Below are 25477 nucleotides of genomic sequence, written 5' to 3' on the forward strand. Positions count from 1 at the left end.
TAGTAGCCCAAACACCACCAACTATGGTGTTAGGTGCGACACGTGTCTTAAATGAAAATTTTCGACCACTTATTTCATCGAAGGAGGTGAATCCATGCGTGCTAAGTGGATAGAAGAATTTATAATTGTTCCAGAGAGTGAAGATTCACCTCCTCCCGGTGAAAAAAGTTGACGGAAATTTTCATTTATGGCACGCGTTGCACCTAACACCATAGTTGGTGGTGTTTGAGCTACCACTCAAATTTCAGGGTGCTCATAAGCCATACTTCGGGGTGTTACGGTCATTTTGCTTATTATTTTTGTTTTACCACTTTTAAAATCCACACTTTTTTTGCTCCCTTTAAAAAATTGCCTAGTACTTTTCCCTTTTTAAAAAATGATTTTGCTACCTAACAGTTTTATTTTGATCATGAACTCTTCTTCTAAATTTACTTTTTGAGCTACATTTCTCATGAGTTACTTGTTATTTTATTTATTTAAGTCAATTAAATTGCCTAAAACAATATACTGGTCAAAGTGTAACACAAATTTAAACACGAAGGGAGTATTAAAACCTATAAAGACCAACAATAAAGGTACGTACAAATATGGGTCGGAACTTCTACATTTCTAAATAAACCCTTACACTCATTATACTCCGTATTTCTTTTTTCTTAAAAGAGAACGAGTACGTCTTAATATAATATGTACGGAGTATAAGTTAATGATGATGTGCTAAGTTAATTGAATTTAGTACACAAAATTCATGATATTTTCCACCGCTTTGTGCAATTATTAATCTTCACAATCACTAATACAAGTACCATTTTTAAATTCAGACAATCATCATTAATAATCACGAGAACATTAAAAAATAAAAAAATTTAAAAAATCAGCATAATTTTCAGTATAATTTTCCCACGTGTCATCACACAATTCGCCCACGCTCCCGCCTTCAACAACCTATCTCACACTCATTCTCACCTTATAAAAAAACCCACCAATAATCCTCACTCACTCTCAACGTGAAAAGCATGGCTCCTCATACTTTCTCTCTCTTCACTTTCTCTCTCCTCATCCTAACCACCGCTGTCTCCGGCGAAATTTCCGGCGCCGGCGAATTTTCCGACGACTCCCTCATCCGCCAAGTCGTCGATGAAGATGCCAACTCACTAGACTTATCTCAACCCCAGCATCATTTCTCACTCTTCAAGAAACGTTTCGGGAAATCCTACGCCACTCAAGAAGAGCACGATTATCGTTTCGAGATCTTTAAGGCTAACTTGCGCCAAGCTAAGGTTAATCAAGCTCTTGACCCGAGTGCGGTTCATGGGGTGACCCGGTTTTCTGATTTGAGTGAGTCTGAGTTTAGGAGTCAGTTTTTGGGGGTGAAGAATGGGTTGAAGTATCCTTCTCATGCTAATAAGGCTCCTATTTTGCCTACTGATGATCTTCCTCTTGATTTTGATTGGAGGAAACTTGGTGCTGTTACTCCTCCTAAAGATCAGGTCTATAATTTTATTTATTTTTTTTGGGTGTTGTTTTTATGAATTTTATATGATCATGTTCTGATGTTCAATTAATGATCGTGTTATGTTGTGCCGAGTTGACCTGTGAGAGGTTCTGGTCCGATAGAGAATATTTTATGTTTGATAAAGTAAGGGAGAGTAGTTGGAAAAGTGAAATTGATATGTTTTCAAAGATTATTTTCAATTTTGTTTTGGAAATGCTACAATATTAGTTGTTTTAGTACAATATGTCAAGAAAAGAATATATGTTAAGTAGTACTATTAATTTTTTTTTTTTTTTTTTTTTTTTTTTTGAGGCAAAAGTAGTACTATTACTTAAAGATAAAGTGAATTGGTGATCAAACTTTAGATACATACTAGGTAATTTTGTTGTTGATTGCTGTTGAAAACAGGTGAATTTGGGTTATGTTTTGTGGATCCAATTTATAAGCTACATTGTGTCATTGTTACTTGATTTACCGAGGTTTGCAATTCCTCACCTAGTTTGTTAAATTGGACTAAAGTTTACCAATTTGTTAGTATAATTTGCGTATTTTGGCTTGAGATTTGAGGGATGGGGTCATGGGGGCGAATTTGATAACAATAAGATACAGTGAAAAATGTTGGCTTTATATGTTCTGGGTTTCATGTAAGATTGCTGCAGGTGTTTTACTTTTTGAACCTTCTGGAATTTTGAAAAAAAAAAATTTGACTCTGCATCTGAGTTGTGAATGCTGCTGTAGGAAGTTGCCTTTCTAAGCCTCATATACAAGTACATTGTTAAATTTTGCAACTTTGAGAAATTTCTAGGAACTTTCAAATTTGTAATATGATGCTTAATCTGATATTTGACTTTGTTACTGTGTTGTACATTCTTGTGGTTGGTTGACATTCTTTGACTTTTGAGCCTACAAGTATTGGAATGAATGATGATTCTTAATTTTTGAATCAGAACATCAATTGCTATCTAATGTGGTGGTTTGATGTGTGATATTCAGGGTGGATGTGGTTCCTGCTGGTCCTTTAGTACCACTGGAGCCATGGAAGGTGCACACTTTATCGCGACAGGGAAACTTGAGAGCCTTAGTGAGCAACAGCTTCTGGATTGTGATCGTGAGGTTTGCATCAATACTTCATGATTTTATATGAATTTTTAACATCACTATATAGTTTTAATATCTTTGTTCATCTCTTATTGTTGTAAGAAGTTGTAGATTTTTGAAAGACGGTATTCATGTAGTCATGTTTGGCTTGCAAAAGTAAATGCTCTCTGATAGTCTCTACTGTTGTCATTTGATAGTGTGATCCAGAGGGAGAACCAGATGACTGTGACCTTGGTTGCGAAGGTGGGTTGATGAACAATGCCTTTGAATATCTTCTAAAAGCTGGTGGCTTGATGCGAGAGGAGGACTATCCATACACTGCTAGAAATGGTCGCTGTAGATTTGACAAGAGCAAGATAGCAGCTAAGGTAGCAAACTTCAGCGTTGTCCCTGTTGATGAAGGCCAGATGGCTGCAAACCTTGTGAAAAATGGACCTCTTGCTGGTAAGCCTTTTTCTTCTGTCAACTTACGGTTTTAATGGATAGCTCTTTCTTTTGGATGTTAATGTTCCTCATGAATATATTTACTCCAGTAATGCATGAATAGATTTTATGATCATATCTAATTTGAAATGGAAGCCTATTATTTGGATGGTGCTCCTGTGTGTAACATGTTATTTGTTTTTCTCTTCATCTGGTTTACTGAAGTGTATCTGCAGTTGATTAATTAAAGCTCATCTTGATTGCAGTGGGCATTAATGCTCGTTATATGTCAACTTACAGAGGTGGAGTTTCATGCCCATTGACATGCTCAGCTGATTTAGAACACGGAGTGTTATTGGTTGGCTTTGGTTCTTCTGGTTACTCTGATATGCGTAAGGAAGAGAAGCCATACTGGATCATTAAGAACTCCTGGGGTGAATACTGGGGAGAGAATGGGTATTACAGATTATGTAGGGGCTACGATCTTTGTGGTGTCAACACTTTGGTCTCAACTGTTGCCGCAGCTCCTGCTACCTCTCAGTAAGTCTGTAAGGGTATGATAAATGCAGTAACCATATACCCATGCTACCAGCATACATTACTGTACATTTAATGTAAAAGGAGTTAGCCTGAAACAAGAAACTCTGTATTCAAGGCTTCCTCTCTTCCATCGTTACGATGTTGGAAGTCTTTGGAGGGGAAGGATGTCACATTGAAAGGGCATAAAAATGAAAATCAGTATACCTCTACTATGTGCTATTATTACAAGATCTGTACTATTACTGTATCAGTAATTCAATATATCTCCAGTTCTTAATTGAAGACTGTCGCTCCAAATTGTTGGTTGTTTTAAGTTTTTGGAAATCAATTGAGTCTTCTTTTTTAATAATCTTAGACTATAAAGTCTATTAGTGAGAGAATGCCTAAAAATATGGCACCTTTTGAGCCATGGGACAGATTATTTTGACATGTGAGAATGTTTTTGTTATTTCATTAGCTGATGAATTAATTATGCTGCCTTAACACGTTTTGTCCGATTAATGGAATCTACTTGAGCGACATATTGAGAACAAAACATCTTGATATATGCAGTGGACGTTGGATAACACTGGTTTTGAGGTTAATAACTAGAGGGGCAATCATTTGAAGTTCCTCAAATCTCAGGAGATGCATTGAAACAATTTGTTGTGATCGCATTTCGTGCATCCCCGATAAACTTAAGGAAACCGAAACTAAAACCTTCAACTTTTGAAACTGTTAACTGATATAAATAACCCCTCACAACTGCATCAACAGCCTAATGATAGTGGATTGTTGTGTTTCCTTCGTTTAGGACCTAAAATAAATGTGATTAATGATAGAAAAAGAAGCTTGTATTCGGCTAAAGACTGTCATTAAGTCAACAGATAATGATCACGCAAAATGTCTAATTTGACATTATTCTGATAAATGCTACAATAATTACTTGCATTTTGGTGTTTAATCATCATGAACAATGATGTTCAAAGGAATAACTTATTGTACATAAACACACAAACAGCTGATTTGTTATGATACATGGCCAGTAACTTCTCTCTGAGGCCTTTTATTTCTTCCAAGTACAAATAAACAATTGGAAGGGCTGAAACTCTTCACTGTGCAAAACTAATTCTCGCAAATGTCCCTCAAAAGGGCGTTTCCCAACTTCCGTCTCCAGGAAGCTAGATAAATTAAGGAATCAAATATCAACAACTCGCAACTTCCTAGCGAAATGGCTAAGCTATATCTGAAACATTCACTCTTCTTCTTCACCAATCAAAGAAAATGAGAAGGGGAGGAACTTGTAACCATCTCCAAAGTAAAACTTGTTCTGGAATTCCACCCAATGGAGACGCAATGCATGTAGAAATGCACTAAGGGTTTCCATGACTAGCAACACACCGACAGTAGCAAAGATGAAGACAATAATACCCACTATAAGAATAATGACATTGTTGTACCTGCAACATGAAAAAAATTAGGATATTCAACCAAGCTGATTCTACTTTAATAGAAGTAGACTAGCATTCTCTCAAAGCTAATATCTAATTTTTCAAATTGTAAAAACCAACAAAAGAGAGGAAATTTTCTTTGACATACCCCCATGCTAGCATCAAAACCTTGTCATAAAACACTGTAGACAACTCTGAGTGAGCCAAACTGCATCAAAAAGGGAAAAAAAAAAAAAATCACAGAAACCATTAGCCATTGGTGAAAAAATTATGGTATCAGTTATCTCATGAATTTATCCAAACTAATACCCATGATGTCGAACCATCTTTAATACTATTTATAAAAATTTCTATTTGTTTAGCTTACATAAAATATCGTGTTTCGATTATATTTGAGGTTTTACATTCATTTATAGAATTTAAATGCCAAACCAATATCCTACATTAACTTCAATAACTTGTATCATAAAAGTCCATATTTTAGACAACCTTACGGTGTACATTAGACTTTTTAAAGTGTTCTCATGGGTCAATTCTAACATGAAGGTGCTTTAAATTTCTCATGCATTATAAATTTCTTTTTACCAAAATCCTTTAAGGTGATGCATTTTGTGTAGTATGTAAGCAATATATCTAATTCAGAATCAATGATGCTCTTGCATCAAATTAACTTGTGCATACCAATATACTCTGAAAGACAAATGCATGTGTTGAGTGCAATATGAACCTAGTGTTGCTACTTGCTAGTACCAAGGAGTTTTCAAAATGGCAATTGTTAGCATCCAATTCTCTGATGGATTCAAATTATCCGGCCAGTTATAATTCAGGCTCAATACTACTATTAACAACAGCAAGATTGCTAATTATGTGTTGTTCAGCATTAATAGTCTCTGAAGATTGGCAGCATTTAGCAACAAATACCTTAACGCCCATAAACGAAGGTATGACGCGGTATTTGAAACTGCTCCGAGCACGAACTCTATAGTATGAATGAGCTGATGCACCAGGACTTCACTGAATTCAAATTCCTCATGATCTCCATGACCTCCGTTTGCAGGTTCCACTTGAAGGCTTTCTTCTGCGTGAAGGGGTACGTATGACTCACCCTGGTGCCTCTGCAAGAAAGTTAAATATGGGCAATAAGGCATAAAACCTACACTTGATCAACTAATAAGTTCAACAAATGTCTTAGAAATTTACACTTTCATGCTGGCTTTTCATGATAAAAGGCTTTGGAAGCAGCATCCAAGGTACAGCCACAAGGGCTAGCAGCAACAGAACAATCTGAAATACAGGGAGAAAGAAAGCACAAATAGTAAGATAACCAAGGATACAAATATGTGAAATTAAAAATCTTAATCTCAAACAGATGTTAAAAAAGATAAAAGACCTGAGTCATTTTCTGGCCAGAGAAAAGCTGATTTTCACCCAATTCATCAGTAGGGCTCAAAAACATGTAGATCATTATGTGATATAAATCAGCTTTAGAGCCAGTGCACCACTTCAATACAATAAGAAAGGAGAGGTAACCAAACAAACTATTCAAAAAAATCATTTGTGGAACAAATTGGAACCTGCAGCAAATAATTCAAAGGTCAGTGACAAAGCCAGTGCAAAACTGTAGCTACAGGAAACCACATTGCATTTCGCTAAAAGATTAAGTATAAAACTAAATCAAGAAGCAAAGAGTGGACAAAATCATTGTAGCTGGTAGCCTAGTAATATTGCAAATGCTGTCATTAATTGTCCAAAATCATAAGCACTACAACTGAGTCAGACTTTTTAATACATACCAGATATCCACACAACTTCTGAAGAACTTAGCATTAAAGAAACTCATCATGATCCCCAGATTCATTTGGGCAACACCAAGAAGAATTGACATCTTCATCTTTAGGGAGTTAAGGAAAGGCAATTCGCTTCGTGAACCATGCCATACAGGATCTAATCCAAACGGGTATGCATCTCTCACTTTAATCAAACCATCAGTCGTTGCGTCCCTGAAATGCAATTGCATAACCACAGATAAACAAAACAATACTATGAAAAATGCAAACCAAAACAAAGACCACAGTACACAATAGTTTTGTATATACTTGCAGGAAGGATCACGGCATGCATAGGCTGACTTTCCAAATAATTCAAATGGGACTGAAAAGAATTCGTTATAGATGAAGCCTGTGTAAATTGAAAATATTGCCATCATCAAAATAACATATCGACCTCCAAACATCATCTCCATGATGTCTCCAAGTTTCTGCAAAAATAAATAAATAAATAAATTTCTATAAGATAAAATAAAATATTGAGCAACAATCAAGCCTAGACCGAAATTACAAAGCCAAAATCTATAAAAATTAAGGATTGACCAACAGAATACAGTCTTAGTAATCTCTGCATTTCAGGAAGCACCACCTTATGGCTTATATATGGCAAAATGAGATATTAACTTTGTATATATTTGTGCACCACATCTACAGTATATCGCAGTAATATTTGAATCTTGGTGACAAATATCAATTCATATTAGAGCACCAGGGCTTTTATAAGCAAATATCTCCATTAAATAAAAATGTTTGTACATGTGATTTATGGAACTTCTATTAATTTGTAACATTGTCTTTAAAATCTAGATTTGGCATAGTCCAGCGACGAGTTCCAGGTTTAGCTTTTAGGTCAGTTTTCCTATCCAGCAGAAGTTCAAATGATTTGTGTTTCTCGAACATGTGGAAGTGAGGACTTTCCTCAGTAACATATTATTTTTTGTTCTTGATCCCTAATCCAGTATGACTTAGTCATAAACTATGTTACTTACATCCCACCACATAGGAGGAGAATAATGTGAGCATATGCTCCTCCACATGTGCTTTCTGCTGGAAAGACCTTTGTACAGATGGCTGCAAATTTTAAATAAAATGCTCTCCCATTTTTTCATTTAGATAATCTTTTAATCCATTCTGCATATGCAGTATGTCAGAAGATTTTGCGAGCTCATAATATAAATAGATAACTTTCAGGTCAGTAAACAAAGTAGGATGGAAGTGAGAATTCAATACACAAAACTCATGTTAACACCTTCAGAGATACATGATTGTTACATTAAGTTTAAGAGAATCACCTGACTCCCAAGCTTCTTCTCCCTGGCTACCAGGTATAAAGTTGCAAGTAACACACATAAACCATGCCCCCAATCACCAAACATGACTGCAAACAAGAATGGGAAAGTAACAACTGTGTACACAGTTGGATTTGCTTCTCGATATCGAGCAATCCTGCAGATATGACATCAATTACTTAGCAATGATGAAAAAAAATGCATTTGTAGGCAGATAATGAAGCGACAATTTTAAAACACTCACGAGCTATATAAGCTTTTAAGGACATTAGCCACTCAAGTTCAATAATTCAGAAAGCAGAGCAGGCACCATTTTCTTACTGATTTGAACATGTTCAATGTGAAAGGCACACAAATAGTAGCAAGTGAAACCTCAGAGAACTATATACAAGCTAAATTCTCCTTTGGGGGGAGGTGGGGAGGTTTTATACAGGAATTACACACAAGCATACACCATGTCTTCTTCAAATTACACATGCTGCTAAGGAGAATATAAAAAGGTAAGAAAAGTTGAAGATGGAGTGAGTAACATTAAAAAGGGAAAAGAGTATAGAAGAGAGAATTTGATATCCATCCTCTTGGTTGCAATTACAATACACAAGAACATAGATCGAATCCATAAGTATGTTATCATGTTACCTTACAACCCGTGAGAACTTTACCAGAGATAAGAATGGGATTTGGAGGCACTGTTGTTTAAAGGTATAGAGTTTATTTGCTACAATTATCAGGAAGGTTAATTTCAATATTGATTATAGCTATTTGCTGCTTTTGGGCTTGGATAATATATTTGTGATGAAGACATGAAATTCATAGAACAGCACATTTAACCTTCAAAGTTAAGATAACTTACCCATATGAATCAACAATCTCCTGAAAAGCAGAAGTAAATTTGTTTGTCCTGAAATAAGTAGGTGGTGACTCCCTTGTATGTAGAACCTGAAATATAGCTTCAACTTGTGAATTTGAGTCCAGCGTCGCCCTGTGCAACAAATCCTGGATCTGTATAGATAAAGAATTACTTCAGTTTCAACGCTTCATCAAAACTATTTGCATGCGCAATTAACCAAACATTTACACTTCAGATAGTTAATATTAGAAGTTTACCTGTTGTGTGGCAAAAACTGGACACCACCCTTCAGCCACAAGACATTTTTTCGTTACATCCATGCTGAGCATGTTTAATGTGTGGTAAATGGATTTCTCCTTTCTCACCTTCAAAATAAGGAAAAAAAAAAAATCCAAAATTTCAAAATTTGACCACAAAACATAGGAAGTGCTTAAGCGCTTTCAAAGTTTCAATTAATAACACAAACAAAATGCTGATTTGAATTGAGGATTTCCAACAGACCAGAATGTTCCATTGCTCAAACTGATCACCGATAGTCTGCAATAAGTTTCCACGATGAAGAAGTCCAGCGTCAATTGTAGTCCTCAGCTCAGAAAGTCTACCAGAAACCTAAAATACAATCATGCAAGGTCAGAAATTTGCATTTTCCAAAGAACAAGAGGGGCTATGAAGTCAAAGGTAAGAAAGTTTCACAAAAAGAAAAAGTTGTACAAGCAAAAGATATCCACTCTACTCAAAGGAAAACTAAACAGAAGCCAAAAAAGTGAATTTATCACCGCTGCTGCTTTAAGGTATAGTAATCCATTAATCTCTAGGTTTAACGGTGTTTGTGTTTGTTGACATTTCACAAATATTGAGAAAAATGGGATGTAAATGTAAATTCACTGCGAGGCAAATGAGCAATTAAGACAGTCCAGCAGAAACATTTAGACCAAAAAGGAGGGGAATTCTAAGAAATGGAAGTAGTTAAGTTGACAAATCAAGGAATATACTTTTACAGTAGGCACAACCAAATCTTATAAATGATGCTAAGAAAAACTTTCAAGGAATATATAGCTTGGAAATATGAGAGATAATAGATCCGCAGAATAAACGACATATGTTATGAAAACTGTCCACTTCTCACTTCATCAGGATGCTTCAATTTTCCACTGTATCAGGAGGGTTTTATTTTTTTTATTATTTTTTTTTTATTATTTTTTTTTTTTTTTTTTTTGACTGGAGAATGTAGAAGGGTGCTGTGGATGTGGATAGTAATAAAAAATACATCATCTTATCAAAGGTAGATACAAGAAAATAACCAGAGAATAGGCAAACAAAGTACGTAAATGGTAGACAAATTCCATAAAGCACACCTCTTTCAACATTTGAGCTTGTTTGCCAAAGTCATCACTGAAAGGATAACGATTAGCTCCAAATGCTTCACATATCTTAAGAATTTTGTTTTTGGCTCTTTCTCCAGAATAGAATATTACAAAGACATTTTTCTCAACCTGAAAATTAGCAGCCAAAAATTAGTAAAAGCACCAGACTAATAGTCACTATGGTTGAATTGGTTCCACACAAACAAAAAATCCAACCTACAAATAGAAACTGCATGAAAATTTTGGCAATGGACATTGAATTACAATACAATCCACCTTCTGTCACCCACATGCTGAAGTACTTGAGTAAATTGTAGAAGAAATGGGTAATTCTAGTTTTGCAGTTTCTCATATATTTCAGTAAATTCCTATTGATAAATTCCTCATCAAGCCCTTTAAGCCATGAGTAAGAATAAAATATAATTATAATCCTAGCAGAAAAAACATTTTGCCCATAAAAAAGGTACCGCAAATAATTACTGTTTTAAGACTTCAAGACCTTTAAAAAAAATAATTTAAGATGTAATAGAAAGCTTTATCTCTTGCTATTCAAGCACACTCACCCTAGAAATACAGTGCTGGACTTACTGGTTCGGCAAAGTAAACAGTCCTAGCCACTAGTACGAAGGAATTAAACTAATACCAGGTTACTGACCCTTGGCTAAAAAGCTATGCTGCATTTAAGCAGTATAGCAGCAAAGCACGAAAACACGTTAAGGTGGAAGAGTCCAGGTAACAAAGTCATCTTCAGAGAAAAGTTAATTTAATAATTTATTCCAGATTAATTCGGGAATACATGCAACTTTGCACATATTACCTATGACCCATGGCCATTGGGAGTATCAAAAAATTACTCTTGATACTACTCTGCATATAAAAATCAGGTATCTAAGAGGAAGCAATGACCAAGAAAACCAGTCATCAGCTGACAGAACTACAAAAATAATATAATACATAAACAATATTTCCTTTTCAATCCAAAACCACATTGGTTATAAGTTCAAATTTGTACACCTGTCAAATTTAAGAGGTAGAACTGAAAAGATGCAACGTGAAGGAAAGAAAGAAGGAGTGAATGATAAAGGACTGGTTCAATTAAACTTGATAAGGAAAACATTTCTTCCAAAGCATCGAAAATAATGCATGGAAAGGATAATAGTTGAACCTTCTCTCCAGAAGCAGGATCAATCACTGGATTCTCTACTGCAGTCTGCCTTACGAAAACATTGCCCCTAGTAGCACGAAACAAGATCCTCTCAAATGGCATAGATTTCTCCCTGGGTACAAGGCCAGTAAAGAACCCCAGCTGCACCTGCTTTGATGGATCACCCGATTTGTCCTGAACACAAGTCCATCAGAAAATTATTCTAACGGAAATAAAAGCAGGTAAACAGGAGAAATACAATCAAAACAGATGATCAAATCAAGTTTACTTGATCCATCAGTAAAGGTGTGTCCAAGGACTCTTCAGTTTGCTGTGCTTCTATTTCTCTCTGCTGAGCAGCCGCGGTTCTTTGAGCTGAATGGAAGAATTCATCGGCCTGAAGGGAAATAAACGAAAACCATTTTCAATGTGATCTGACCAATCAAGATAATTCATGCATAATTAATTACACTATGTATCTTGATATTGCAACTTGGTCTTTGAAATATGTTCCTAAAGATTATGTACTCCAATGTAAGAAAGAATAAGCACTAAAATTAGTTTTTGCCACCCAACTACGTCTATAAAAGCTACAGGAATATGGGATAGGTGCCTGAGGTTGTTCAGCTATAGGCCTATAGCTTAATCAACACCCTAATACAAAAAGTCTTAGTATTCAACTGCTTCACCATGTTGGATGATTATATGTCTAATATGAAGGGGGGCTAATATAGACAGGTTTGATAATAAAGAGCTTCAAAGAAGAATGAATAGCTTACCTTCTGTAGAACAAGTTTATACTCAACAAGTTCATTATAAGTCCGCTGTAACTTTCCATTGTTTGCATTCATCTCAATAAGCTCAGCTTCCAGCTCTCCAAGTTTCACCTGAATAAACACGAAACCGCATGTCACTAAGTCAGTAAACCATTTTTAATTCCCTTCAAACACAAATTTTATACGGAATCTGGATGTGAATAATGACAAGCAAAATGGAAAAGGAAAAACATACCTCCAAATCATCCACTTTGATATCATTCGTCGTGAAAGACTTTGGTGGAGTTGAAATGCCAGCATTGGCCATTTGTTCCCTGAAATATCGCAATCTACGTGCCATCTCTCCACATTTTTTAATCTTCAGAAAGAATTACAAAACCAAGTCAACCGAAATGCAAAAAAAATAATTGAATAAAGCGCACTTGAGACTTTCTAATTTAGTAATTTTTATCAACTGCTCACTTAGATGTCCGTGAACTATTTTTCTGTAAAGTATTAGATCAATCAGCTGCCTTTGGACCTTACCAAAGACAAATAATTTTACAACTGTAGAGGTAAGGCTAAAAGAGCTTCAGTGCATCGCACAAGTGAGGCTAGGAACAAATCACGTCTTAAGCTCTATTCAAGGATTACTTTAGAAGGAGAATGATTTACTTTAATATCAGTCAAACCAACGAACACCACAGGAAATGCATTGTATTAAGATTATGTTAAGAAGTATAGACCAACAGTTCAAGGCTGTCCTTTTACTTAAGCCAGAGATGTCGAAAATATGATAATCACAAGTCCATGTATGAAAAGAGCCATTAAGTAAGCCTTCAGAGCCAATAAGTAAGCCTTCATCAAATAACTGTTACAAGGACTAAATGAAAATCAGCTGATAGCCTCATTGAACAAAAGGATCCAAATCCACACTCAACAAACTGAAAATTGAGATTGGTGAGGCATAAAGAGCCAAGGAGGACTGTAATGCTGAGTTTAACTTATTTAAGTACTAAACACATGCAAGCTGTCATATAATTTAAGTGTATCCACTCCGTTGGGGTAAAATGATGAAGTGGGATATGTTCCACCAATAAACACTTCAACACAAGTTTGCAACATGATTAAGGATGAACGAAGTAGGGCCTAGAAAGACATTTTGCATACTTGAAGCCGAATTGAAGATAACAAATAATTGGCGTAATGAAAATTTCAACGTACCTGATTTGCATAAGTTCGTTGGAAAGGACTCTTATCTGAATTCAACTGGGGAAAAAAAAAAACGAGGATGTCAGAAAAGTATACATCACCCAGTTACAATCACACAATGCCTCCTATAAACTAGGTGAGAGCAGAAAAGTATGGAGAGAATAAGAAATAGAAAAACAGCACAAATAGACCAACATGATGTTGAGCAAACATCCCAAGCCTAAATATTATTACCAACACATTTCTACAAGCTAGGTACACTAGCTCTTAATCTCAAGTGTATAAATGTCATGAGGCCATGATGCTCAAGGCAGTAGCTACAATTCTGTTATTATATTGACCATACATCACTCTCTTTCCATTATTCCAAGTTCGAAAATACTGGCACATCAATCCATATACTTTCTCCACACATTAAACTCTTCCCTTCAAAATCACAAGATTCACAACACCTTAAGAAGCTACCATCTCACAAGTGCCAAGCACATAACCTCAACATATCTCAGCACCCAAAGTACCTTCACAGACAACAGGTAAGCATCTCTATTCACAAAAAATCCTTCTTTCATGGATGAATTCATAATATAACTCTGTATCCATCAATCCCAACAATGCGACACAATGCATTTGTCAAAGCCAACTTCAACCCATTGCCTATTAAAGTAATAAAAAACCTAAAGACTATAAAAATAACTAGTGCATTAGTCCATATACTCCACCATACATCAAACTCTTCCCTTCACCATCACAGCACTTCAAAAAGCTGTCATCTTGGTCCTCGGCATACATCAGCACCTAAAGCACCTTTCGCAGCAAACAAGTTATCAACTTTACAGACAAAAAACCCTTCTTTCAAGAATCATTCCATGTCAAAGTATCAATCTCATCAACATGACACATTGCATTAATCAAACTAAGCTTCACTCCGTTGACTTCAGAATATTTCAAAATCCTAAAGACTTAAAAGTTAAAACTTTAAATCACAAAAGCATCACAAACCACAAAAATAAAAACTTCAGAAACAATTCCGCAAAAATAAGTACCAAAAATCACAGCAACAACAAACGATCATCAAAATAACCACAAAAACCCTAAATTATCAAAAATTCCAGAAAAGACAAAATATGATCCAATCATCAATCAGATACCAAAATTCCAATCAAAATTCAACATCCAAACAATCAACAATCAGAAATTCCGATAAACAATCAAATTAAAACAAAAAATCAATGATTCAATCAACTTCAATCGAATACTGACATCTTTGAATTGGAGAAGGCCGAGTTCACCGAGATAAGAGACGGTGAGATGAGAAGACTCAAGCGGAATGATGAGCTGCACCAATTGCATCTCTTCGGACCGCATCAGATCCATGGGAGGACAACATCCCACCATTGTTGCTGCGTTCACTTTCTCTCTCCTCGATGAGATTGCTTTCTCTCTCCTCCAATCTCTGATGTTTCCTGTGTTTGTCTTTGGCTAAGATGATATGGTATGATATGAGAAGATGACAGTGTCACGGAATGAGGAGAGAGAAACTGTGAATTTTTGTGGTTTTATTATTTTAATATTATATATATATTTATATATAATATTATTTAATTAAATTAATAATAATGATTCGATTGATTAATCTTCTACCACGTTCGTCTGACAGCCTATAACCTGGTTTTATGTTTGTTTACCTTCAAAAAAAATGTTTGTTTACCTTCTTGTTGTTTATAGATCCCTCATTAATTAAGATTAATTGAGGATTACTGTCACTGTAAAATGTGATGTTGAGTTGATTATTTATGGACAATGATTAACTAGTGTTAAGGGGCTAGTAAATTTTTATTGATCTAATGAGGGTTGTCGACTACGTAAAATCTTTACATATGTGCCTTAGGGTTTTGAATTGTTAACTTGGTATCCAACACAAAATTGGTACGGAGTAATTAGTATGATTTTACAGGAAAAAATATTATCATTAATGAATAGTCATACGACACCTATAATAATAGCATTGAATTGTAAACCACAGAGTTAGATAATTCTTATGATTTAAAATTTAGTTCAGTGTCAAATAAATCTTAAATTTATGCAAAGTAACAAATTTGACTCCAAGTGCATAGCCACAAAAATTGTTATGTACATGTTATTTGACGTGTTTTCATGCTTCTATATCTAATTAACTATCTTCGATACTACGTTTATTTTACCTATGAGCTATGGAGTACAATGTTTGGAATATAAACGGTATCCTCTTTCTATATAATTATCTTGAAAAATACGATAAGATGGAAATTATATAGAAATTAATATTGTGCATATCGAATGCAGGTCAACATATTTAGGTGCCATGTTAATTTGTTTAATTATGCTCAAAAAAAAAGTTAGCGATGTGTTATGCTTAACTTTTTTCGATTCACCTTAACTTGTTTGAAATTGTTTAGACTTATTTGAATTTATTTTGTTTGAACTTGCAAAATTTTTGAAATAAAAGACTATGAAATAGAAGCAGTATTTTGTTTAAAGTAGGTCAAAATAAGGTAAAAAGTACGAATTGTATGTTATATCCATGTCTCGTACCCAAGATTAACTTATACTCGAATCATAACAATAGCATGTATTCCGTATTTGGTAGTAGCTATTGGCTACATACCAGTCAACCTTATAACCAGTCAACATTATATCAGTGATCAAATTGGCTACATTATAACTAATTATACTTTGACTCAAATTTTAAATAGCGCACAATTTCTAAAGCTGATATACCGCAAGGCGTAAGTTTGAAAGGTGCATACAATCTATTATCGACTTATCGTGATTGTATAATATCTTCCAAAGTTCCAATGATAACTTTATCGATGCAATCCATCAATCAATTTCACAACCAAGGCAAACTTATTCAAAAATTTCACTCAAGATGCTTCATTTTCAAAGTCGATAAAATTGTGTGTTCTAGATTTGAACGAAACTTGAATGTTGAGCCTAAATTAACCTAAAGCTTGACTTGAATTTAACCCGACTAACATAGTCCGACCCAATATGATCATTTAGGCTGAATTATATGACCGACCCAACTCAAAATAAGGGACCAAAATGAACTGAACTCATCACCTTCCACGAGTATAGTTTACAGATAAGATGTATTCACATTAGAAAACTCGAGTTACTTATCTTCAAGCTATCCATCAATGGAGGTAACAACAATGTCACAGGCTATGCAACTCCATGCTCAAGCACTCAAATCAGGCGCACAACCCCACCATCAAAACTACAGCAAGCTCTTCACTTTCTCTGCTCTTTCACCTTCAGGTGACCTCAATTATGCGCGCCTTATTCTCGATTGTCTTCGAACCCCAAATTCTTATTATTGGAACACCATGATTCGAGCTTACTGCGAAAGCTCGGACCCTTATCAATCAATCTTTCTTTTTCTTGCAATGCATAGTGATCAATCTCATGGTTTTGTGCCGAAACCGGATAAATTTACTTACCCTTTTGTTTTGAAGGCTTGTGGTAGATTGAGGGATACCCAGTTGGGGAAACAGGTTCATTGTTTGATTTGTAAAATGGGGTTTGAGTCTGATAAATATGTTTGTAATTCTTTGATTCATATGTATGGGAAATGTAGTGATATGGGGTGTGCACGGAAGGTGTTTGATAATATGCTTGAGAGAGATGTTGTTGCTTGGACTTCTGTGATTGATGGGTTAGTTGATAATGGTAGAGCTGTCGAAGCGATTAGGTTGTTTGAGGAGATGGTGGAGTGTGGTGTGGAGCCTAATGATGCAACTATTGTGTCGGTTTTGAGGGGTTGTGCTGAGGCTGGGGCGTTCGAGGTTGGAAGAAGAGCTCATAGGATTGTGGAAGAACAGGGGATTGGTTTGAAGGCTAATGTTAGTACTGCATTGATTGATATGTATTGTAAATGTGGGTGTATTGATAGTGCTAGGGAAGTATTCGACAAGGTTTTGGATAAGGATGTGTGTGCTTGGACTGCTATGATTCATGGCCTTGCTAGTCATGGTATGATAAGGGAGGCTGTTGATTCTTTTGAAGAAATGAAAAAATCGGGTGTAATGCCTGATGAGCAGACCATGACTGCTGTGCTAGCAGCATGTAGGAACGCGGGTTGGGTGACAGAAGCTTACCGTTACTTTGAAGACATGAGAAAGAAATATGGAATCAAACCTAACCTTCAACATCATGGATGTATAGTAGACCTTTATGCGCGATCAGGACAGTTGGACGAGGCTGAAGATTTTATCAGGAAGATGCTGATTCGGCCAGATGCAGTGCTGTGGAGAACTGTTATATGGGCGTGTAAAATTCATGGAGATAATGATCGTGCAGAGCGTTTGATAAAGGAAATGAACGTATATCTTGATGACTGTGGGAGTTATGTACTTCTCAGTAATATTTACGCCTCTGCTGGTAAATGGCATGATAAGGCTATTTGTAGGGAAACAATGAGTAGACAAGGGCTTGTGAAAACACCAGGTTCAAGTAAGATTGAGGTTGATGGTAGTGTTCATGATTTCACTGCAGGAGATTCGAGTCACATTGAAGCACATAATATTTATAAGAAGTTGGAAGAGATATACGAGAGGTTAAGAGAAGAAGGATATAAACCTGAACTTTCAGAGGTCTTGCTAGAAGTTGATGATGAAGAGAAGGCTATACAATTGCTTCATCATAGTGAGAAACTTGCTGTTGCCTTTGGACTGATGAAGATGAAGCCAAGTTCCCAAATTAGAATCGTAAAGAATTTGCGATCTTGTGAAGATTGCCATTCTTTTATGAAATTGATTTCTAGAGTATATGAAAGGGAGATAATAGTTAGGGATCGCATTCGTTTCCATCATTTTAGGAATGGGGTCTGCTCCTGTGGAGATTACTGGTGAACCTATCTTCAGCTACCCCCTCTCCACTACTTTTTGTTGATGGAATGAATGAGCTAGGTCTTTGTTAGGCATTACGAGTACACGATTTGTAATAAAACGAGGCATGTCTGAAAGATCTCATCACAATCCATTATACTTGCAGTAAAGCAGGCTTGTCTGTTACACTAATACAACAAATCTTTACAAGATGCCTCTCGTTCCATATCTCCAACTGCTTGATTCTTTACTTTCGTTGCTCGTTCCTGAACTTCAGGTTTCATGGGAATTTTTCTTTTGATACTTTCAACCAGCATTTCAAACACATGGGCCAACTATCTAATGAGAAGAACTCAAATCACAAAAATTTGTCTAAGATCATGGCATTCATATAATAATAAGATTAATAACACTACAACAGATTTTGCTGGAACCTTACAGAGTGGTCTTTTTACAATGAACTATGTCACCAAAATTCATGAAACTTGTACATGCCAAGTTTTAGGGTGATGCAGTTGGACTGTTTCCGTGATGACTATTCTTCTGAATCAGTGGTTTGCCGCATTCCTCTTCTATATTCTCTTTACACTATCACCATGAACAGATACAAATCCCTCGCTTGCTAGAGTTGATAATGCATTCCGAACCTGTTACATTAGAGAGCAAACAAGTCAATACAAATCAAATAATAACTAACAAATAAAAACAGATAGATGCTATAACTTACATCATTAAGGTGGAATTCAGCACCAGAACTCTGCTTCTTCAGCTCTTCAAGCAGCTGCCAGGTGAATATATCAAATATCAGAATCAGACATCACAAATTTGATACACAGATTCTTCATGAACTCAAAATATAAATTGTTACCTCTAATGTGCGTATTGATGGTCCGCCAAGTTGCATTTTGTCCATAATTACATTGCGGGTTGCAGACAACACTTGTTCACGTCTTATCCTTTCACTTGCTGATATTCCAGTTGTAATTAGATCCATATCAATGGTTCCTGGGAGAAAGAAATTCAAAATGTGAGATTTTTGTACTCGCAGCAACAACTAATGCTGGACAAGGTATAGGAACTAATATGGAGCTAAGACAGCACAACGAAAATGAGTTTGTTAATTGCTATACATAGTTCAAAGCAGTAGCTGTTCATGTTTTCTCTATTGCCACAAGAGTCCATTTATTGGAGTTTGTTAATTGCTATACAGAGTTCAACGCAGTAGCTGTTCATGTTTTCTCTATTGCCACGAGAGTCCATTTATTGTAGGATATAGATCGAGAAAAGTACTCCATCTGAAATTAAATACTTAAGAATAGAAATACTGCAACTACTTAAAATGACAATGTTTTTGGGTGTAGTCATGTATTGTTCATAGTTGAGAGAGGTTTGGGAGTTGGGACAACAAGGCAATTAACACCAGATATCAACATATTTAAGTATGAAATGGTCTATTTCTCCACCAATGATGACACACATACCAACTTACAAGGAAAGAACTTGAAGATTAAAGAATGGTATAATTATTTATTTTTTGTAATTAATAGTCTTGAGAAATGGTGCATTTTAGAAGATAGACTCTCACTAAAGGATAGATACTGCAGCGGTTGGCAAGCACAAGTATCTGCAGTCATCCTTGCTGTTCTATAAAAGTTAAATATACAATACAATGTGCATTTACCTGTAGAATGATCAGTTGCTGATTGTTGCATTGCAACTTCTAGTAGCCGAATAGCTTCAGTCACATCTTGCTTCTCAACCTGCATGTACCAAGATATTAAATACAAATCCCCCTCCAATAATATCATGTTATGTCCATTCATGATAGACTTTAAATTTACTCACCCATTCAGAAAAACGCATCCGAGCCAATGCTTCACCAAGTCGTATTAAACTCTCAAGTTGCCTAGGGGTTGCAGTTATAACCTGATCATAATTGAAATAAAATAAATCATGGATCATATAAAACCACTTTTATGCTCCCAAGAAGCTGGAAGAATCTTTACAAGCTGTAGCGGGTTTTACTATACCTTCTTACTACTTCCCGGAAAGTTTCCTTTCTTTCTCATCTCAACATATCCACGGATCAGTTCTTCAGAAGCTTCATCAGACAGCCGCGGATGAATATTTTTTCTTGCATAACTCACGTAAGTAGTTAATGTCTGAAGGTCTAGAAAATCCTGCTGTATACTCTGCAGATTATAACAAAAGACATTCAGACACGTGCTGAATGCAAGAGATTGTTCTGTTGCAACAAAAAACAGAACTTGATCATACCTCTGGGTCTTCAAAGTGAAGAGCAACTATATGCTTTGCAAGGCGCCTGTCTGTCTGTTCATCAGCTTTGTCAAGTATCAAATATATCAAATCAAACCTGTAAAAATAAAAAATAAATAAATAAAAATAAATTTGAATTGATACACAAAAATATGGGACTTCTACATTATTCTTAAAAAAAGCCTTCTAAGCATTCACAGTGCAAACTAACATAGTTAACTACTATAACGTATGATAGGCAGATAGACCACATTTGGGCATGTTAATGCCTATCTACTTCAGTTGGTTATTATCACCTTAAGTAGTTAAAAAGTAATGAATAACAGGAGCATATTTGTAAGGTTGATCGTATATTAGTAAACATGACACGTGTTATGCAGGTGTGTATAATTACCTTGACAGTAATGTAGGGGGAAGGTGTATGTTGTCAATAACAGACAAACGAGGATTGTAACGTGAACCACTGGGATTTGCACAAGCCAATACTGAGGTTCTAGCATTAAGGGAAGCAATGATTCCAGCCTTTGCAATTGAAACTGTTTGTTGTTCCATCACCTAAGTTGCGTTGATATCAGAACCAGAAGTTAGGGATCACACTATCGCACTAGAATAAACTAATGCAAATGGAAGAGTAAATGTGGGAGCTGGGAGCTTCTTTTGGATTATACCAAAAGCTTGGCATGATGTAAAATTGACACAATTATTGCAAGATGATCTCTAAGCAGCATGAATAGTGATGAACTCTTTACCTCGTGTAGCATGCTTCGTGCACTTTCAGACATTTTGTCAAATTCATCAATGCAACATATGCCTCTATCACTTAGAACAAGGGCTCCACTCTCCAAAACCTGAATTTACAAAACATATCACATGAAGGATATGTTACATAACCTGTTTGGCATGAATTATAATAACGGAAGCGGTGATTCAAAACAATCACAAAATAAGTATATCTTACGGTTTCCCCTGTTTCAGGATCTTTGGCAACATAAGCAGTCAATCCAACAGCTGAACTTCCTCTACCACTTGTATAAATCCCACGAGGAGATAGCTTATGGATATACTGAAGCAGTTGTGACTTGCTTGTTCCAGGATCACCAACAAGAAGAATGTTGATGTCACCACGGAAATTAGCTCCAGCTGCCAGCTTCAAGTGACTACCACCAAACAGCTACATATTGGAAAATATAGAAGCATCAGCATCAATCCGCTAAGAATTCAACTATTCAGTTTGATTGGATGAGTAATTCTGTATACCTGACAAAGAAGGCCTTTCTTGACATCATCAAGCTCCCAAATATTTGGTGCCAATGACCTTGTTAGCCGATCATATATGTCAGGCAGTTTTGACAGCTCCTTCAATTTCTCCACCTAAAGACAGGAAGTGCATTGTCAACCAAAAAACTCCAATAAATTGAAATTTGATATAAGGTTTGAGAGACAGTAACTTTCAGTTACCTTCTTTTGATAGTCAACATTCATATCTTCTTCGTTATTGTTTGAGCCCATATCTATCTCCATGGGGTCTTCATTCTGCATCCTTGACTTGTCGGTTTTCTTTATGTGGAGACAATCAATATAAGTCTGCCAAGAAAAAGGTACCATCAAGTTAAGAGATAGCCTCTTTGTATCTCAAATAGTATAAGGATGCAAGGGCTAGATACATGCCTTGAACAATGACTTCACATTTCTTTGTGTAGGTCCAACTCTGACACTCATTGCCCTATAAATTCCAGTGACCTGGAAGACACAAAGACCACAATTTAACATATGATACGAGTTTCTAAGGGAAAGTCACCCTCTGATATAACTGCTCACCTCAACCCGGTCACCTGGCTTTGCTGAATCCACCAATTTATCGTGCAACAACAAGCTCACCGTGTGAGGTGTCCCTCCGTCAGGAATCTCATCCGGTGTCTCTTGGAGCCGCACAATCTGCTTATCAGCAAACCTGATGGAAACTCACAGTAAGCCTAGTCTTAGCAGAAGATGCATTACATAGATTGCTAGAGCTAGCTCTGCACTCTTAACTGAATGGTTTCTATTTCCACCCTTTTTTAAAAATAAATCCAGCACAATACTACTGTTAAGCTAAAATTGAATTGTATAATGGAACATCTATTCACATGCTCTTCAACATATTCTCTAATTAATTATTAAGACAAAATTCTTCCTGATGAGTTCCTGAAAGAAAAGATTCAACTCTATGCTACCTTTGCTCTTCCACATTGACTTAAATCCATTTGTCTGACCCAAATATCAAGATAGCATTTGACCCTCAAACTTTGTCTGAACGACATGGTCAAAATCCGAGGATGGAATATGTTGAAATTCTTAATATATGATACACGGTTAGCAAACAAAGGTTCAAACATCAACAGCTAAACCAGAAATCCTCCTTTGACAGTTGACACTAGTTCTGATAACCACCACATTTCCTTAAGCTCTATAATCATCATTGTAATGGCATTCGTACTATATTAAGGGAAACTATACATATAATACAAAATATCAGAGCTAAGCAACCTTAAAAAGTTGATATTGATATACCTGCATCTACTGTGAACAAGTGACATAGAGTTCTTTGCCTTGCATTCTTCCCTAAAACAGGCTGGAGGCTCACTAACTCTTCCTGTCAACATTGCAAATCATAGCAATTCAACAAAACGCCTTAATTACACTTGCATCAATAGTTCAATAAAGCCAAATGAACAAACTAAGAAGATATACCTCGGTCTACAACAAGGGAATCAGTGAAATATCCACATACAAGACACCTGAAAACCGCTTCTCGAATATCGGGTATAATTGAACTACATCTAATAACCATTCCCTTCAAGGATACCATCTTCTCAATATCTATCAAAGATCAAAAACAAATACACCCATTTCACAATCATTCTCAATTAAACAATGGCTAACACCAAAAACACATAATTAAAGCTAATTTTAGAGAGAACAAAAGTTTTACCAGAAGGATTCAAATTCCTCATACAACTAGAAACTTTGAGATTAAAAATCCTAGCTTGAACATGCTTCTCAAAAAGGGGCTTAATCTTGGCAACAATATCCATCAAAACGATATCGAAAATTGCCAAAACTTCAAGAGGATACCTCACCATCTTATTATACAAATCAGGATCATAATCAAACACATGGTGTGCATCAACATCAAGCCAATCACCTTCAATTTCAATCACTCGTCGAATCGATCTCATATACTTCCCTTCCAACTCACCACTATCAAAATCAATAGCTTCATCCCTAAAATTCCTCAAAAACCTAAGAATTGCACCATTAACATCCTGAACACTAATATTAGTCCCCCAAACATACATTGGAGGAGCATCATCACCATCAAACCCCTCCCCAGCTTCGGACGATGTCGGGGTGGGGGCAACGGGTGTCGAAGGAGTTGGGTCTCGCCGCGGTCCGCCCCTTCGGCGGGACCCAGTTGAAGAAGGGGTTCTAGCCTCATTTGAAGGGTTTAACCTTGACCGAAGTGGGGTTGAGGAGTTCGACGAAGTGGGTCTTTGACTCCGGCGAGTTTGCCGGCCGCCGCCGTCGCCGGGAGAAGAGAAGGTGTTTCCGATTGGACTAGATGCGAAATCATCTGGGGAAGAAGGACCTGCAAAAAAAAGTGGAAAAAATTGGGTTAAATTGAAATTGAGTTAAATCTATGAAATGGGTTTTTGAGAGAGAGGAGAGAGAAAGAGAGGGTTACCGCCATTGATGTTTCCGGGAGAAGAATCGGACGCCATTGATGAAGGTTTAGGAGAGAGAAAATGAGGTTTTGGGGTTTTTTTTGGGAGGAATTGGGGAAAGTGTGTGAAAGAGTGTTGTTTTTTGGGGGTTGATTTGGCGGGAAATGGGTGTTGTTCCCGCCAGAAATGGTTAGTGGGTTTAGGTTAAATTGGAAAAATGTGAGTGGCTGAATTTTATGGGCTGGTTAATTAGGCTTCATATTTTGGGCTTTTAATACTGAAATTGATGGGCTAAAGCTAAAATTACTTTTTTAGCCTTTTTTTTTTTTTTTTTTTTTTTTTTTTTGAGCTAGAGTTGATTTTAAGGGATTCAGCCATTTAGGACTGTAGGTCCCAACTCCCAAGTGCCAAATCAAGATTAAGATTTAAAGTTAATTAGTAGGTTTTAGCTTGGTTAATGCCTTATTTTTTTCATTCTTTGTTTGAAGTTATCATCTTTCTATAAATTCTGTCTTTTGTATCTTGTAATTTTGTAAAGTACACCCAATTATCGAGTTTGTGCATTTGTACAAATGGGCAAATTATTTTTTTCTCGTGTGCATTGTTTTGCTCATATATATAAGCGAGTTTGCTTATTGGCTTATTGTGTACACGTTGGAATAAATAATTAGGTGAAAGAGCGAAACAAATTTGTCACTTGTGTATATGAGCACAATTTCCGCATCATAAGCAACACAAAATATCAACAAATGTTGTATGATTTTGTTGTCTCTGTTTCACAACTATTGGATTATTTCTTGGGAACTAAGTTAAAGGTTTCTTTATTTTATAAAGAGAAACCATTGGATGATCAACCTTTCTTCTATTGATGGTTATGATAAGTGCAACCTATAAACTATGTTCCATCGACCAAGTCATATAAATGTTTTATGTCCTTTGTTCCTCTTTATTATTACATTCTTCTTTTTTATTTTTCTTTCTAATGTTGACTAATTTACAATTTGTGTAACATAAAGTTACTAATTAATTAGATACGGTCTAATTTCATACCCGTCTTAGAAAGAAAGAGGTTAATGTGACATTCCTACAAATGACATCTTGAGGTCTAGCTGAATTGCTTTGCAATATTCTTCATGAGATTAAAAAGCTTTTAATTCTTCATCCATGTCCTTTGATTAGTCGATATTTTACCATTATTTTTGGGC

At 36.0% G+C, this 25477-nt stretch overlaps 3 protein-coding genes and 1 pseudogene across 3 annotated transcripts; 2 read left to right on the forward strand and 2 right to left on the reverse strand.

Annotated features, from left to right (window-relative positions):
* Window positions 1-980: 980 nt before the first annotated feature.
* LOC145619122 (cysteine protease RD19A-like) lies at window positions 981-3902 on the forward strand. The gene is made up of 4 exons (XM_081673722.1): window positions 981-1487; window positions 2486-2605; window positions 2788-3034; window positions 3280-3902. The coding sequence occupies exons 1-4, from the start codon at window positions 1014-1016 to the stop codon at window positions 3555-3557; spliced, it is 1119 nt and encodes a 372-aa protein (XP_081529848.1). The 5' UTR covers window positions 981-1013; the 3' UTR covers window positions 3558-3902.
* A 524-nt stretch (window positions 3903-4426) lies between these two features.
* Window positions 4427-14873, reverse strand: LOC145621622 (V-type proton ATPase subunit a3-like). The gene is made up of 18 exons (XM_081676344.1): window positions 14684-14873; window positions 13436-13480; window positions 12468-12590; window positions 12236-12343; window positions 11746-11853; window positions 11478-11651; window positions 10304-10441; window positions 9450-9557; window positions 9206-9313; window positions 8952-9100; window positions 8102-8255; window positions 7080-7240; window positions 6777-6983; window positions 6374-6557; window positions 6184-6267; window positions 5905-6098; window positions 5132-5191; window positions 4427-4992 (listed from the first exon to the last, which is right to left on the reverse strand). Exons 1-18 carry the CDS (start codon window positions 14816-14818, stop codon window positions 4788-4790), a joined length of 2445 nt encoding a protein of 814 aa, XP_081532470.1. The 5' UTR covers window positions 14819-14873; the 3' UTR covers window positions 4427-4787.
* A 1678-nt stretch (window positions 14874-16551) lies between these two features.
* On the forward strand, window positions 16552-18483 carry LOC145619206 (pentatricopeptide repeat-containing protein At4g21065 pseudogene; annotated as a pseudogene).
* Window positions 18484-18556: 73 nt separating this feature from the next.
* Window positions 18557-24418, reverse strand: LOC145619205 (DNA replication licensing factor MCM4-like). The gene is made up of 18 exons (XM_081673847.1): window positions 24293-24418; window positions 23540-24196; window positions 23299-23427; window positions 23119-23200; window positions 22387-22519; window positions 22237-22308; window positions 22027-22152; window positions 21826-21939; window positions 21527-21739; window positions 21318-21416; window positions 20963-21123; window positions 20569-20665; window positions 20322-20483; window positions 20137-20217; window positions 19973-20051; window positions 19160-19296; window positions 19019-19072; window positions 18557-18938 (listed from the first exon to the last, which is right to left on the reverse strand). The coding sequence occupies exons 1-18, from the start codon at window positions 24327-24329 to the stop codon at window positions 18864-18866; spliced, it is 2508 nt and encodes an 835-aa protein (XP_081529973.1). The 5' UTR covers window positions 24330-24418; the 3' UTR covers window positions 18557-18863.
* Between the last annotated feature and the right edge of the window lie 1059 nt (window positions 24419-25477).

The sequence above is a fragment of the Chenopodium album genome, chromosome 27, assembly GCF_948465745.1.
Source record: "Chenopodium album chromosome 27, dcCheAlbu1.1, whole genome shotgun sequence".
In the NCBI taxonomy this organism is placed as follows: domain Eukaryota; kingdom Viridiplantae; phylum Streptophyta; class Magnoliopsida; order Caryophyllales; family Amaranthaceae; genus Chenopodium; species Chenopodium album.

Bases quoted from the DNA above. Each gene is read 5' to 3' on its own strand.
- LOC145619205 (XM_081673847.1), bottom strand. From the start codon at position 24,329: ATGGCGTCCGATTCTTCTCCCGGAAACATCAATGGCG. The intron at 21,417-21,526 runs GTAAGATATACT...TTGTAAATTCAG, and splicing joins ATCCTGAAACAGGGGAAACC to GTTTTGGAGAGTGGAGCCCT. The intron at 20,218-20,321 runs GTATAGTAAAAC...AATTATGATCAG, and splicing joins TTCCGGGAAGTAGTAAGAAG to GTTATAACTGCAACCCCTAG.
- LOC145621622 (XM_081676344.1), bottom strand. From the start codon at position 14,818: ATGGTGGGATGTTGTCCTCCCATGGATCTGATGCGGTCCGAAGAGATG. The intron at 6,984-7,079 runs GTATATACAAAA...ATTGCATTTCAG, and splicing joins TGCCGTGATCCTTCCTGCAA to GGACGCAACGACTGATGGTT. The intron at 5,192-5,904 runs GTATTTGTTGCT...TTTTTGATGCAG, and splicing joins CTTCGTTTATGGGCGTTAAG to TTTGGCTCACTCAGAGTTGT.
- LOC145619122 (XM_081673722.1), top strand. From the start codon at position 1,014: ATGGCTCCTCATACTTTCTCTCTCTTCACTTTCTCTCTCCTCATCCTA. The intron at 2,606-2,787 runs GTTTGCATCAAT...GTCATTTGATAG, and splicing joins TTCTGGATTGTGATCGTGAG to TGTGATCCAGAGGGAGAACC. The intron at 3,035-3,279 runs GTAAGCCTTTTT...TCTTGATTGCAG, and splicing joins GAAAAATGGACCTCTTGCTG to TGGGCATTAATGCTCGTTAT.